Raw genomic sequence first — 16,450 nt, forward strand, 5'->3', positions numbered from 1 at the left:
CTACAGAACTGCCCCCACAAACCCAGGAAATTGGGGTACTCGGAAGGGAACAGATTACAGTCTGTTTAAGAGACGGTTAAAATTCTGGCTCCCTCTTCTATACGTTCTACAGATACCTGCCCCCCTCTACCCACAAAAGACACAAGCTGCTCTGATGGCACAAAACCAGGGGCCTCTGGGGACGCAAAGCGGAGATGTGAGGCAGCACACTGAGGTGCATGCGGCTGAGTGAAGGCTTCATACAGAAGGCAGAGGTTCCAAGCCCTCTTCTCTGTAACCCTGAGGTGACAGTCGGCTCTGCAGTTTCCAGGCAGAAGGAGGAAAGATGCTTATGGAGAAATCTGAGAAGCCCGAGAGGAGATAATGAAATTGAGAATTCTGCAGTGAAACAGCCCCATGGGGACACCAAATGAGGAAACCTGGGGCCCCTCACACTGCACATGTGTGAGGCGTCCGCAGGGCACCTCACATGCTACACGCGTTGGGACCTGCACAGGGGGAAGTGTCCCAGGGCTGTGGACAGAGATCTTATTAGCTGCCAGAGGTGGAAGGGACAAAAACTGTCTATGAAGGGCTTTGGACAAACAGTACATTGAAAGATCCATTAAGTCCTTCAAATTTTAAAGGAAAAGAATTTCTGATTACACAACTAGGGAGAAACTAACCATCAAGTGTGGTGACCTTTAGCGAATGACTCACCTCTCTATGCCTCAGTTTGCTTATTCATCAGCAGAAGCAGTATAATAATAATCCAGCAGTGAGTGAATATCTACACACTTAGAAAACTCCTGGGCACAACACTCAACAAATGCCCAACCATCATCTTACTGCTTCAGTGCTACGACGACCAAGACCACAGCTCAGAAACAAGCCTAAATGTAACTCCACTGAGGGGTGGGTTCTCAGTAAGGTTCCACATCCTGCAGCTGAAAAGCCTGCTGCCATGGACATGGTACACTGAGAGGTGCTATCCACAAAAGCAAGAACTGAGACGGTGCTTTTTAAACTCGAGATAACAAGGTGCAGCAACCAAATGGCACTGGGCTGCAGATCAAGCTAGAAGATCCAAAAAAAAAAAAGCTCATGTACCGTTTCTGACAAGCTGAGGGGCATGGCACAGGTCCTGAAATCACACGCAGCTCTGCCATGCTTCCTAGTCAAAGCTGTAAAACTGAAATGACAAGATGAGAGAGGTGGGCTGAGAGCAAATGTCAGTGCGCGAGGGAGGAAGACAATCGGTGTTCTGGCACCATTTCACCCTGCTAAGCAGCATCGAGCACGGAAACTTAGTGTTTAACTACAGATTCCTCAACACTCAAAATGGAAGCACTTATGCTGTGTGCAACTCTACAGCAAAAGGTTAAAAAAAAAAGAGAGTTGATATGAAAGCACCAGGAGAAAAGCTAATTTACTCCTGGCTGTTCGTATCACCTTCCTCTAGGGCTTACTTAATCTGTCTGCCATTCAGGGTTACACATCTGCCTTCAAACTTGTGTTCCTACTGTGCTCTAGTAACGCATCAACTGTGTCCGACTCTTTGCCACCTCATGCACTGTAACCTGCCAGGCTCCTCTGTCCACGCAATTCCCCAGGCAAGAATACTGGAGTGGGTTGCCATTTCTTCCTCCAGGGGATCTTTCAGACCCAGGGAACGCACCTGCATCTCCTGCACGGGAGGCAGTGAGTTTGTGTCTAGAAAGGCATGAAGTGGCACTCATGTGACAACTACTATCACCATCACCAAGGACTCTTCATTAACAAAATCACTGATTTAGGGACTTCCCTGGCTGTCCACTGATTAAGACTTTGCGAGTTCAATGCAGGGGGCAAGGGTTTGATCCTTGGTCAGGGAACTAAGACTGTGCACGCTGTGCAGTGCAATCAAAAGAGAAAAAATAAGGTGTGAATGAGGGCAAGGGTTAGGCATCAAGTATGGGTTCCTAATGAGGCAATGAAGAACTAATATAAGGAATTGATTCATCCCAGTCATAAAAAAAAGATGAAACAGGCCTTCTCTGATGGTGCAGTGGATCAGAATCCACCGCCAGTGCAGGAGACGTGGGTTTGATTCCTGGTCCAGGAAGACTCCATGTGCCTTGGAGCAACAAAGCCCACTCGCCAAAACTACTGGGCCTGCGATCTAGAGCCTGAGAGCCACAACTACGGAAGCCCGTGCGCCCACAGCCTGTGCTCCCAAGGACACAAGCCACTGCAATGGGAGCCTGAGCGCCGCAATGAAGACCCAGCACAGCCAAACATGAAGAGTGAAATAAGGCCATCGTAGCAACACAGATGGGCCCAGAGGTTGTCGTATTAAGGGAGTCAGATGGACAGGTATTATGATACCACTCATGTGGAATATAAAAAATACACAACCAACTTATTTAACAAACAGACTCACAGACACAGGCAATAAAACTTCTGGTTACCAAAGGGGAGGGCAGAGGGAGGATAAATAAGGAGTTTGAGACCAGCAATACATGCTACTACATATAAACTGGATAAACAGTAAGCGCAGGGAACTATACTCAGTGTCTTACAGTAACCCATAATGAAAAAGAATATATATGGGCATGTTCACATATGCAGAACCAGTTTGCTGTACACATAAAAGTAACAACACAATAAATTAACTATACGTCAATCAAAAAAAAGAATTCGGAGTATTCTCAATATGTTAGCGCATAACCAGAAATGCCAACAGGGGTTAAGAGATTCACCACTGACATCCGAGTGTCTCTGCGGCCAGTTTTTCCCAGGGGAGGGAGGGAGGGGGAGAGGAAAGAAGGAAGGGAGAGTCAGTGGGGAACCCATTCAGTAGAAGGCTTGGAGAAGGAGATACCTTTCTGGCTTTCAGAGTGCTGACAATGGGAAACCATATGGTATATACAAGGAGTCCCTCTCCAAAGAAAAATCAAACAAACTCATCTATTACAAGTGGGCTCTCACTAAAACCAAATACATACATGAACAAATGCACAGGATTAATAAAGACTGGGAAACCGAGAGTATACATAGTACGCAGTAGCTAGCCAATCAATGTCTAAGACACTAAACCAGAAACAGTCATGAGGAGAAAATAAAAATGCTGTCTTCAAAGTGTTCACATCTGGATAATGACACAGACACAGAAATGGGAAATAACTGAAATCCTCCTTCAAGCTCAGAAAGCCCTTCAATGTGACAAGTGACAAATTTTCCCCTCTAAAATACAGGGAAATTCTATCTTGTATTATTTACAATTTTTCTTGTGAGGAGAAAGGAAAAGGTGTGAGAGGCACTGGCGTGAAGGCAGGCCACAGAAGCTAGCCGCTGAAGAGAGAGCAAGAACAGAACCACCAGGTCACGGCCAGTTCAGAAAGCCACTAACTCTGCCATGCCTTCCACATCAGGGCCTAATCTCTGAGCAGGAAATATTGTTAACAAAATATTTATGATATGCTAAACACTAACAGAGGAAGTCTGACACTTTGGCTTACCATGTGGGCACAGAATGTCTTCATTGAAATTCAATTCCTCCTCGTCCTCCTTTCTTTCTTCCTTTGATTCATCTAATCAAAAGACATACACAGAGTAACTCCTCTAGCTGCTACATTTAAAGTTAAAAGGAGCGAAGACACTACTCTACACAGCTTCAAACAGAAAACTTTAAAACATTCTAAAATCAGACCCGGCTGATTCTGACAGTTGAGCTAAGAAGTGTTTCATCTTTCCCTTAAAAGGAAAGAACAATTTCTGAATGGCAGTTTTACTTTTTAAAGATTTGGGTTATGTAATATGCATTTTTTTTCAAACTGAAAAACAGTTCATCTGTCTTTCCATTAATTCTAATCTACATACGTAGAATACTGTGTCATAAACCAGGACAATCATATACATGTCATGTTACTTTCATCCATCGATTCTTTAGGGCAACGAGACAAAGCTTTAGAAGGCTAACGAAATAAGGATTCAACCTTTGATGCTAAATACACATAATTAAAACACTCCTTTTCCTGTTGCCAGTTCTCTTACAATGGCTGCTCTGCCCACTTGTCGACACTGTCCCAACTGTCAATTTGTAGCTGTGTGTACCAGGGAACAGGATCACGTAAGACAAGTCCTAAGACCAACGGATTACAGAATAGTGGTGCGTGGATTTTCCAGGTTAAGCACACAACACACTTTTGATACACTTAACATATATAAAGAACATTTACTTAAAATTAAATTAATAAATTAAAATTTATTAATTAGTCATTAAAAAGGTCAAGTAGGGAAAAAACAAAAGGTTCAAGTGGAAAAATGGGCAAAAACACGTGACCAGGTAACTCTCCTGTCTGTTTCTCAATCTGGGTCACACACTGTGGAAATTAGGCAGAGAAGCAGGTACTGCATCTGTGTTTACAAACTAATTGTAAAAAGCTGAAATAAGTTAAATAAATAAATATATACATTCTATATATATATACACACACACATTCAATGTATATTACATATATACATTCAATATATACTACATATTCAATGTATATTACGTTCAACTTATATATACACATGCAATGTATATTTTATATATACACATATATATTCAATGTATAAATATATGCATTCAATGAAATTTAGTCGCTAGATTTTAAAACACTGAATGTCTTTGTAAAGTAAGATCCACAACTGTGCCAATGGAAGCATCATTCTGAAAACCCACTATTTACAGGGATATCTGGTAGAAAGACTTTGTTACTTCTACCTCGCTTCAAGCTTTTAAAATCTTTGAATGGAGGAAGGGGGAGATGAGAAGCATTTTATTACTCTGAAAGCAACATGAAGATGTTTTCAATCTAGGACACCAAGGCATTTTCTATTATGGCATCAAACTTTACTTAAAATGAAGGTTCGCTGGAGTCCCAAAGGGGACACCAATGCATGAAACGGAAAGGGAATTAGGGACCTAGAGAACACATGGCGGCTGCCCAAGGGAAGAAAGGTGGGAGAGGCACGGGGCTCGGCGTTTGGGATTATCAGACCAAGCTTATATATGTGAAATGGATAACCAACTAGTTCCTACTGTTCAGTGCAGGGAACTATACTCAACATCCTGTGATGAACCGCCATGGAAAATAATATGAGGAAGAATGCTGCATGTGTGTGACTGAATCACTCTGCTGTACCCAAGAAACTAACACAAGACAGCAAGTCAAATATACTTTAATGTGGAAAAAAAAGGAAAAAAAAAAAAAGGAAAGATCGCTGATACATATAAAAAGGCTTGAAAGAACACAAGATAGTTAACACCCTGGGTCACATGACACATTAAAAGTAATGTTTTCGATCTTTGTTTTTAATGAAGTAGTTGATGTACAACTTTATGGAAGTTTCAAGTATACAGCACAGTGACATACAATGCAAAAGTCATATACGATATATAATTGTTATAATACATTAACTATATTTAAAACTATCTTTTCAAAAACAATACAAAATAAAATTGAAACTAATGTTAACTTCATGAAGTATACAGCACAATAAAATACACTGACCAAAAGAAAAACACTCTTCAAATTTTTAAATATTAAAAAAAAAAAATCACAGTTTAAAATTAATAGTGGCTTTGGGCTTCCCTGATAGCTCAATTGGTAAATAACCCGCCTGCAATACGGGAGACCCCGGGTTGATTCCTGGGTCGGGAAGATCTGCTGGAGAAGGGATAGGCTACCCACTCCAGAATTCCTGGGCTTCCCTTGTGGCTCAGCTGGTAAAGAATCCACTTGCAATGTGGGAGACCCGGGTTCGATCCCTGGGTAGGGAAGATCTCCTGGAAAAGAGAAAGGCTACCCACTCTAGTATTCTGGCCTGGAAAATTCCATGGACTACATGGGGTCGCAAAGAGTCGGGTAAGACTGAGTTATTTTCCCTTTCTACTGTTTTTATATTCTTAAAAAGAAAAGGCAGTGACATGAGAAGTCCCATACCAAATAAAATGACACAAATATTCAAATGCAGTAAATACAGAATAATTCAGTAAAAGATTAAGAATATTAAAACAATAAAAATATATGTAGGTAAAAATAAATAAAAATATATGTAGATAAATACTAATATCTGGAGATAAAAGTTAAATGAAATAATTTCTTATGGATCACTAATTGTATCTCTCAATTAATAAACTGTTCAAACAATTTCTATTTTAAAGTTAAAAGGTTTTAATGCCTTAACTCCCCATATCTTATAAAATACTGATTACAAAATTAAACTGAGTCATTGACTGACATTAATGTATTTTCCTATTTACAAGCATAACTTCAGAAATATCCAAAGAATTTATAAGTAAAATGCTATTCAAAACCTGCATTTTCTCCTGGATGAAAAATGCAGAAGTTCAAGGTCAATCATTTAACACACCCAGTCTTTCAGTATGGCTAATAAACTATACACTGGGCAATTTGCAACAGACTTTTCTTAAAAACTTTAGCTGGAGCAAAATTTAAAATAATTTTTCTTGGGACTAATTAGAGAGACCCAGAGCCCACAGCAGGTCAGGTTATGAGGAGTGCCCCTTGCTCACTTTAAATAGCTTACAATCTTTTACTTGTTCTGAGACATTTTTGAGCGCTTTAGGCATTACATGGAAGGAATTAAAACAATTTTGAAGGTGTAAGTGTTAGTCGCTCAGTCGTGTCTGACTCTTTGCGACCCCATGGACTGCATAGTCTGCCAGGCTCCTCTGTCCATGCGATTCTCCAGGCAAGAATACTGGTGTGGGTAGCCATTCCCTTCTCCAGGGGATCTCTCTGACCCAGGGATCAAACCCAGGTCTCCTGTATTGCAGGCATATTCTTGACTGTCATCAGGGAAGCCCCAAAACAATTTTACCACAAACAAGTGCTTACAATTGTGGTATAATTCACAGCCACCTACAAACAGGTTTTATTGATAAACAGTACCTTTATTCAAGGTGTTGCCATTCATTTTCCCGTTGCTTTGGTCTGCATCGCCATCTTGCTCATCAAGCTGTTCAAGAGCCAGCTGGCGCCAACTGCGTAAGGAGGACTTCCCCACCCAAAATCCATCACTGCTGTGGAATAAAGAGAGAATGCAAAATTATGCAGGCAACGTTCTTAATATCCTTCTCCCTCCTTTCCTTATAAAGATCACAACAAAACCGAATCAAAAGTTCAATATTTGCTTCTGTGCATTTATACTTTTTTAACCTATTTTGGCCATTTTTACTCCTCACTACTAAATTACAGGTAATCAGATGTGCAGTTTGTTAACATTCTTACTTCAGCCTCTCTCAAGGGGACACCCTAAGGCCAGCTAGAAAGGTTTTCCAACATTAGCATTTCCTGATTCCATGACAAAGGCGAGCACCGGGCCTTGGGTTGTTGAGGCCTCAGACCCACACCTCTGCTTCCACCTTTTATAATGGATGGAATACAGCCAGGAGGGCTGCCACCCAGCTCTATCTTTGCCTCAGTGGCGATCACTGCGAAATTTAATCTGGCATGCCTGATCACTCATTACCTTCTTTCTTCCGAAGAACCCAAGTCTCTATTATTCATAAATGATAAGCTACTTGGTTTTTAGCCTATGAAACAATATACACCATGTTAACATACCTCTTCACTGTTGCTTTAAGCAGATTATTTACAGTTTTATAATCTTCGTTTAGTTGGTTCTTCAGACGCAGCACACGGCAACGTTCTACTACACACTCCTTACACAGGGCTTTCACTGAGACAGAGAGCCGAAGAAAAGACAGCGTATTCAGACAGGTTTTCTGTGATGGAAATGGTTTCAGCACTTCATGAAGCAAGGAAGAATGTGAACCCAAAGTCACTAATTCAGACGATTCAGCAACCTGGTATGCGTCCTAAATTATTTTGGTGACATAAACATCAAGACAGCAATAGGGCTATCCTGCATAAGGAACCATCGGTTATAAAACGTTATACTGTGCTTTGACTGTCTGTGCCACAAAGTAAAACCTTTTACAAGATTTTGATGCAAGTTTTGCCAGACCACCATCAAATAATGGAGGCTGTAAATGAGGGGAGAGTGATCAATGTATCTGACAACTCTAAATGTCACGTTAATTGTTTAAGACCTTCATGTGGGTATCAACCAGACCAATACTGTGAAGGGTACTGAATAAAATAACAAAACACTACTAGATGGCTTTCTCAAATGTATTCTGTTTTGTCTGCCTTGTCAGAAAACAAAACAAAACTGAATAAGCAGTATCAGTTTCTTTTCTAATGTCGTAAATATACCATGTATAATGCTTCTTAACTTATACTTGAGGCAGCAGATCCTTTTTGCAAAGTACACGGGAGATGAGGTCTAAGCACAGTTTGAGTCAAATGATCATGGAGACCACAGGAGGAGCAGTGACGCTCCCACATCCACAACTGAGACCAGCACCGAAAACAGACAAACGCTTAAAAAGATCATGATGACGGCTTAATGCAGCGCTCCTTTTTAAGTAGAGAAGACAGCTTGAATTACCAGTTAGTCTTGGTCCTCCTCCATATCTACTGTAGAAAATGTCAGCCGCATATTCAGATATTCTCTTCATAATCGATATTTTATCAGGATGAAGCTTGTCGTGGGAACACAGGCAAGCATGATTATCAATAGGCTTGGTAGGTGTTGACTCATCCAACCACTTCTGCAGCCACTCAAGAGAGACGAATTCATAGGGCTCTGAGGAAGAAAGCAAGGGAAAGAGCCTATGTATTTTTATAGCCTTCTGACTGAATGACATTCATTTTCCTCAAAAGACAATGCAAACTCTTTCCAAAGTTAGGAGAATCAAGAAGACTCATTGTTCAGGGAAGATGTCTGATGAGTACAGCACAAAGCACCGTTTAACTACCCCTCAACTGAGTTCCAGGAGCTGTGCATGGGGCCCTGTAAGATCGGCTGGTATTATTAACCACATTCTACAAAAGAGGCTTCCACAGAGAGAAGTGTCTTGCTTGATAGCACAGCAGAGCTCTGATCAGGACACCCAAGCTTGGTGACAAGCCACACTCGAAGCTAGCTCGCAAATCACATAGCCTCACTCCCATAGTGATTTTCATAAACACTTATCATCCATGTGTGATACACAACTGAAAGTTAAAATGAGAAGTCTGACTAGGTCTTAAGTTAAAAAATTAACCTCACTCAGCTACAACTGCACAAGTCCGTTTGAACACCGGAACTTTTCTTCATCCAAGATGATACTGACATTGATTAAAAGGTAGTTGATTTCCCCACACAAATCCATATTATGTATTTCAAGAAATTAAGTTATGTTAAGCAACTTCTAGGATGAAGTGCACCAGAGTCAAATGTATCGATTCCAAAGTTGGAAAAATTAAGATACAGCCAGACACCTCAAAATGAGTTTTAATTTGGGAAAACAGAGCCCCAGAGTTCCATAAAAGCCAAAATTAAAGATAAAGGGCCAGCTTTGATTACTTACAAAGATCTCCAGTGAGTCCCAGCATAAAACATAGAAGAAAACATACAGAGGTTGAATTTATGTATTTGTATTATGATACTATTTCTGATGAGATCTGAGGGATAGACAATTCAACTCAAAAGCCCATTTTGACCAATTTCACACTTCCCTGAAATTTACAAGTCTGAAAACTAACTTCCATTTTAAGTTCAGTGTAAAACATTTCAATTTTTACAAAAACAAAATTCAGAACTGTTGGATCCCTTATTTGTGCTAAAACTGTATATCACAAACTGAGGGCCTCGCAACTGATTGGTCAGCTCTGACACAGCTGCAGAGGAAGAGCCCGGGACCGCAAGCTGAGTCCAAGTTCTGCCACCAAGAAACTGAACTTGAGCAAGTCACTTGAACTCTCCATGCTTCAGATCTTTTACTTGTAAAATGAAGGTAATAATACCTGCCTTCCACCTACCTCACAGGGATGTTGCTGAATGTAAAAGATAAGATATGTGAAGCATTTTGAGCTTTGTTGGAGGAAAAGAGATACAGAAAAGTTAATCGTATATCTGTACAATATGTAAAAGTGGAGACCTTAAGACTCAGCACAGGTAACATGACTGGGGCATTTTACAGTACATAATGGTAATGAATGATCTCTATCCACAAGAGCAAAAAAGAAGTCTTAGCATAGCTAATCTTTTCCCAAGGAGAGTTCCCATAGGTTAAACTTTTAGCAATTTCAAGGCTATCAATACAAGATATGAAGATCAGAAGAACCTTGGAAGAGCTATATCAATTTCTACCAAGAGTCTCCTTAACTGGGGTCTACACCAAACAAAGACTCTTGGCAGTTTCTCAAAGATGTTCTCTATTATTGTGATTCCAAAGCACGGGTAATCAACTAACAAACAGGACGAAGAACTCTGTCAGGTTGGGATAACACACTGCATAAAAATCTCAGCATCTGATGAAGTGAGAAAACTATTAAAATATTTACCAAAGGAAAATGTATACTATGGTTCAAAGGTATTTATATACAGTTTTAAATGCCTGGATTTTAACAGGAACTTTTCTTTTGAAAAGGGATGAAGTCTAGAAAGACCACGGCATCAAAAATATCTTAAAGAATTTACCTAGAGATAATTTAGGGTTATTAAAAAATATTTCAATTTAAATAAAAAGGGCCAAAAGCGTTCTGGTTCCTGGTGAGGTTCATATTTTATAGTAAATGACCCTTCTTTTAATATGTTCACAAAGACTTAGGAAAAAACGTAACAAGATTTGATTGGCAGCACAAAACCATGGTCATTAATTTTGAGATCGACAGTATTTTAGGAAAACATGGACTTTCTACCACGTATGCTTACTGTAAATATGAAAAATGATAAAGCTCATAACTGCAAGAGTACTGATAACATATATACATACTCGGAGAGCGTAAGTACAGGTTCTTATAGGTGGAATGAAAACAGCCAAGAGGAGTACAGTGTAAATCTGAAACGTGACATGTTTGGACCACGAGCTTTTAAAGCGTGACTCAAAACCAGCACTCTAGTTCATAGACCCAGTAAGTCCTTTCTCTTGACCTGTGAATCCAGGAAGCTATGATCAAAGTCCAGAAAACAGATTTTGAGGTACCAATTCCTTTGAATAAATTTAGAGATGTGAATTACACGTTCACTTCCAAACTGTTTCCAGTAAAATTAAGGTCAGTCTAGTTCTTTGTGATAATCCCAACTCTTGAAACAGAGTGAGAATAACAAGTTACAAAGAAAGCTGAGAATCAAATTAAGGTACAGTTCAGACAGAACTTTTGAGAGATATTCTTTGATATTCATTTTTTGCTTAAAGTTATACCAGTAATGGAAAACTGAGATATCAAAACAACAAAACCACAAGTACAATTATGCTTGAGTATTTATTCTCTAAAATTAGTGAAACTGTCTCTTTTTTAGGTAGGAATTGGGTATGGGGAATTGCCTATGAAATGACAGAAAATATATTATTACAAATGGCATACCAGCCTTAAAAGGTTGAGGTTTCCTTTATGAGGCATTAGATAAACTTGAATAAACATACATAGTAAAAGAATGAGCTGGACTGTGTAGGATAATTCTTAAGAAATTAGGTGTCAGCAGAAAGCTTTCCTATCCTCAGACGATTTGATATTCAATTTCAGAATAATCTAACAGTACCATAAAAAGAGCACTCATATGAAAGAATGCCTGTTAATACTGCTCGCGCACAAAGCATGCAAGGAAACAGACTAGGCGAGTTGCTTCCATTGTAGCCTGATCAGATTTTTTCTTTTAAAAATAAGCTAACGTCTCACAAATTAGAGATATCTGTAAGAGTCATATATGCAGAGTGCTGACCTAAACCTCGTAATTTATTAAGAGCTTCCCATTTTTAAAAGTACATGGTAAGAGTTATACGGAAGGCTACACGTGAAGTTAACGCTGGTTTACATAGTAAGCGTTAGGGCATCAGCTGGCATTAATGGGTTATAAATAAGGAGGGGCAGAGGAACGTTTGTTCATATACATTTGCGGACATAAAAGAAACAAGGCACTTAATGGCAACAGTGCTGTCCCAGAATATCTTACAGACCAGCTCCAGCAGGTAACCTTTGGTACAGCTCCTTAACTTCTTCGTGCTTGGCTTTTCCTTTATCCACACTCTGCTTACGCATCTCGGCCATTTCCACACACCACTCCTCAAATTTGGAATTATCTCGATCCACCAGCTCCTGAAGAAAGGCTATTCAGAACAGAAAAGACAGAAAAACCTTTATCCTGTTTTCCAAAGACCAAGAACCGTGCTGAACTCTCAAGTACAACAAATACTGGTTGAGATTTGGCAGCAACTTCCCACTGCGGTTGCCCTCCAGCCTGCAGGCAGAAGTAAAGCTGAAGACAGCCCCTGATAACACCAGGGGCTCCTCAACCCGCTTCTCCATAGTATCAGCCAACTGGAAACACCCAATGGCTCAGAAACGCCACTCAAAACAAACGGTGCCACAGAGCACAGCACAGTATTAGGTAAAGTGACAACTAAAGACTGCCTTCAGGCAAGCAGCAGCTCTTCCTTTTTTTAAAAAAATTAAACCTAGAAGATTTATAAGTGGCTAAACCCACAAGCTGAACAAAACACAATGGAACTGCTCTTTAAATTCGTCCTTATTATCCAAGGGCATTTCTTTCATTGCTTTTGCTTTTCTTTAGGAGGTCAGTGGAATAGCTCTGTGAAAGCCTCCTTTATTTTAAAAATTCATCACTTTAAATCAAATTTATGATTATATGCACTTTTACCACTTACCATATACACAGTCAACCTATCATAACAGATAAAGGTCACCTGTTCTAATCATTGATCTTGGAGCAAGGTATTCAGAAACCTTTGCGTTAAGTAACCCTGAAAGCTGCGTACCTGGCACCTGAATGGGCGTGCCGGGCCTTTCCCGGGTCTGCAGCCTATAAACCAGCATGTAGGCGTTCCGGGAGCAGTGGGCTCCTCTGCCACACTTAGGCTTCCGTGTCTGGGACTTGGCAGGCTCTGCTGAGGTGAGAGAGATGAAAAGGTGATTAAATTACAATTCCTATCATTTGTTCATTCTTTTGTAGGGGAGGGAAAGCAGTGGGGGTGGTGGTGGTCATAGATAACAATTCCTAAAATACAAGCTAAAAATACATTAAAAGGCAATGTAAATTTTGCAGGCTGGATACATTTTTGAATGTTTATTAACCCCCAGTGCCTGCCATATTCCATTTGTAAAAGCTGCAAAGAAGGTACTGTTTTTCACAATGACTAACCTGAAGCAAATATATAGATTTTATTTTCCTGTTGGTCTTAAATTACAAAAATAAATCTAGGCTTAACTGCACAAAGAAATAAAATGAAATGTTTCCTCCCCCCTCCCCAAATGAAATGAAATGCTAAGATGAGCCACTAATCCCTATGAATTCAGAAGCAGAGAACGTTAGTGTTTTACATGGCATGTATATCACATGAAGGTGGCCTTCAAACTAAGTTTGATTATCCCAGGATAACTTTCTAATGGGGAGGAGGGCATGGACAGTTCTGAGGAAATCAAGAACCAGATCCTCAACTGCCAGTGTACTTTTCTAAAATTGCTGAGGTTCCACTGATGATTTCTACTTCTCCTTTCAGTCATCCGTCTCCCACTTTACAAAAGAAAGATATAAGCTCCTATCCTGTGACAAGTCTTATCAAAAGATTTATTCACAGTAAAATTTCGTTGCGTTCAATCCTTTTAAAACCTGTATTGGTTTTATCGAATATATAGGAATATTTATTTAAAACAAACAAACAAAAAAACCTCAGAACACTTTCTAACTTTTCGGAGCTTTACAGTTACAGAAAACTTATAATATTCCATCAGAACAAAATTCTCTAGGGTCAGTGTGATGGAAACACTAGTACAGGACAAAGAGGAAGTATTAAAAAAAATACTGTTATTAAAAAAATATCAGTTCATGTAACTTTGAAAAGAATGATGGGGATGCATGGAATCTCTATGTTATATAATTTCATTTGGATACAAGAGTAATAATGCTGCAGTTTGTTTCAGTATTTATAATTTGTCAGAAGTTACATTATTGGGAGCTACTTAAATTTACAATGAAAAATCCTGGATTTTAAAGTGTGCAGTGAAACACCAAAGTTGTTCAATATTTCTCAGAGAATCAGGAGCAAAAAAGCTTAAAGACTACAGTAGTAGGGAATTAAAAATCTCAGCATGTAAAAGGAAAACCTGTTGGTCATTTCTAACTAAAAACTATTAACATTTAAGATGTTCATTAACTTGTGTAAGATGGAATATAAAATGATTCATAAACGTTCACAAGAGAATATAAGAATGAATGACTAATAGAATTTAATAAGGATTTTCTATTTTTGATAAAACAGATAAAAGCAGCAATGTAAGCTGCATATAATGAGGCATTAAAATACTGGAATGGGATCCTAACATGTAGGGTCTCTTCCTCTTGAAATGTTCTAAAATTTAAGACTACCTATATGGAGAGCCTTAACAATGCTTTTAATCCTACGATTTTCTTACTAAAAATGAAACAGATCAAGAAAACTCAGTAAAGAACAGTTAAATAATAAAAAAAAGAACAGTTAAATAAAACTAAAGTTTAATTATTCACAATTTAAAGCTAAATGTCAATTTTGTTCCTATTAAGAATATCACAATAAGAAAAAATATAAGCAAATGTTAACTAAGGGCCTGAGTATTACGCAGGTGAAGTGGGAGCAACATTGCTATGTATCTAAAATGTGACTTAAAATTAGGAAACACTTGTAGCATCACACCTGGGTGGAGCACTACTCACAAAGCTAAGTCCAGCACACCTCCCACTTTCACTTTCAAGCTCTATGGAGGTACAACTGATGAACAAAAAGTGTACATAAAAAAAAAAAAGAAAATATTCATTCAAATTACAATATAGCCACTACATGACTACCTGCAGCAAAATTCCCTACGCCTTCCTTGAAAGCCAGTGTCAACTGCCGTGGTCCTCCACTTGGGCAAGTGGTATTGATCCTTACGAAAGGACAGTGGCGGGAGACACCCACCTATTCCCATTCCTTTTCCCTTTCTGCATCTCATAGTCCAAGTGACAAGCAGTAAGAAAGTGATTAAAACTTCAGCCAAGATGGCTCCTATCGGAAGACCTGTCCACTCCGTTAGACAATAAACGGGTATTTAGCCCACGAAAACCAAGGTGATCAGAACTATATATTAGAAACTATTTCAGGAAGCACCCTATATAGCACATCTCATTACCATGGAACAATAAGCAGCTTAATCCCCACAGAGGCATGGCTCCACCCTCTAGGGTTGGGCTAAGATACTTAACAGTGAAGGGGAGATGCTGTTCAGAGAACAAAGTTCCCCTACTATTACTTCTCAAAAATATATGTCCTGACCCAGAGAAATATATAGTCCTGATCCTACTATATTAAATCTACTACTCATAGTTTTTAGCTTAATACTTACCACCCTCTTTCCTAGCTGCCCACAATTAACCTGTTAATTGAAAATGAAACATACGCCTTCAGACTGTACTAAAAACAGGACATTATGGAACCATCCCTGGAGCAAAATCACTTTTTCCTTTTTTGTCACGTCAGATGGGTAATGTGCCAGTGTCGTAACAAGGTCTGCACGAATCACGCAATAGCGTGAACACCCAATCATCACGCTCATGAACTACAAAAGGATCCAAAATCACTTTTTGAAAAAATCCAAGCATTGCTATGAAAGTTCAGAGATTTCACGTGTTTAAGAAATGCAAATAGCATTGATAGTCCATAACAATCTTGGGCCATAATAATTTCTCACAGGCATTTTTGTTAAAAAAAATAAAATTATATTTTAAAAGGGCACTCACAACTTAAAGGTTTTACCTAGATCTTCCTCAATCCCTAGTTGTAATTTCTTCCCCTCCATCTTTTCTATGTCTTCATCATTAAACTTATACCATTCGCCAGACTGTGGATCCTTCACGTGGGCAATGTAGTGGCCAGAATAAGCACTCACTCCTCTGTGTATGAGGACCGCGCTGAGTTCATACACATAGGACCCACCTAGGGAAGGAGAAGGGGAAAAAGTGAAAGAAAGTTTAGATGACAGTATTTCTTCTCACATCCTGAGCCTGCACTGTAACGATTACAACTCTTTATGCATCCAGTAGAACCCAAAACAGGTCACCTTAGATTTAAAAAATTTAGTCTCATAAAATAACGTGGTAGTCATTGTTTTTATCACCTCTCTGTGTCAACTCTCTACTCCCTCTGCAATATGTACCGATCCAAAGCTACAGCATTCTGGGCACGTAAGGGTTACAAAGTCATTCTGTAGTATACTTCCCCTTATGCACTAACAGACCGAGCCATATGCTTACCAAGAATCAGTTGTTCATATTTTCATAATGAACAATCAAATTGTTCATATTTCCTAACTTCTTACAAAAATTAACTACACACAAA

The 16,450-nt window shown here is 39.2% G+C and overlaps 1 protein-coding gene and 1 non-coding gene across 11 annotated transcripts in view; both read right to left on the reverse strand.

Moving 5' to 3' along the window:
- USP48 (ubiquitin specific peptidase 48) overlaps positions 1-16,450 on the reverse strand; it is a 72,852-nt gene that overhangs the window by 21,169 nt on the left and 35,233 nt on the right. For 2 of the 10 annotated variants that reach the window (XM_086327248.1, XM_086327218.1), the window contains exons 9-15: positions 15,869-16,048; positions 12,860-12,985; positions 12,041-12,190; positions 8,488-8,685; positions 7,599-7,713; positions 6,924-7,051; positions 3,480-3,551 (exon numbers count right to left, since the gene is read on the reverse strand). In XM_086327248.1, coding sequence (XP_086183374.1) covers positions 3,480-3,551; positions 6,924-7,051; positions 7,599-7,713; positions 8,488-8,685; positions 12,041-12,190; positions 12,860-12,985; positions 15,869-16,048 — 969 coding nt within the window. Of the gene's footprint in view, positions 1-3,479; positions 3,552-6,923; positions 7,055-7,598; positions 7,714-8,487; positions 8,686-9,451; positions 12,191-12,859; positions 12,989-15,852; positions 16,049-16,450 lie in introns of those variants that run through there. The other 8 variants (XM_086327238.1, XM_086327200.1, XM_086327246.1 and 5 more) reach the window with 5 other exon arrangements.
- On the reverse strand, positions 15,587-15,683 carry LOC147377330 (small nucleolar RNA U13). The gene has a single exon (XR_015153969.1). It is a non-coding gene; the product is annotated as a small nucleolar RNA U13 (small nucleolar RNA).

This window comes from Bos grunniens, chromosome 2, assembly GCF_055505025.1.
Source record: "Bos grunniens cultivar Pamir isolate PY7600 chromosome 2, Bosgru_T2T1.0, whole genome shotgun sequence".
Lineage (NCBI taxonomy): Eukaryota > Metazoa > Chordata > Mammalia > Artiodactyla > Bovidae > Bos > Bos grunniens.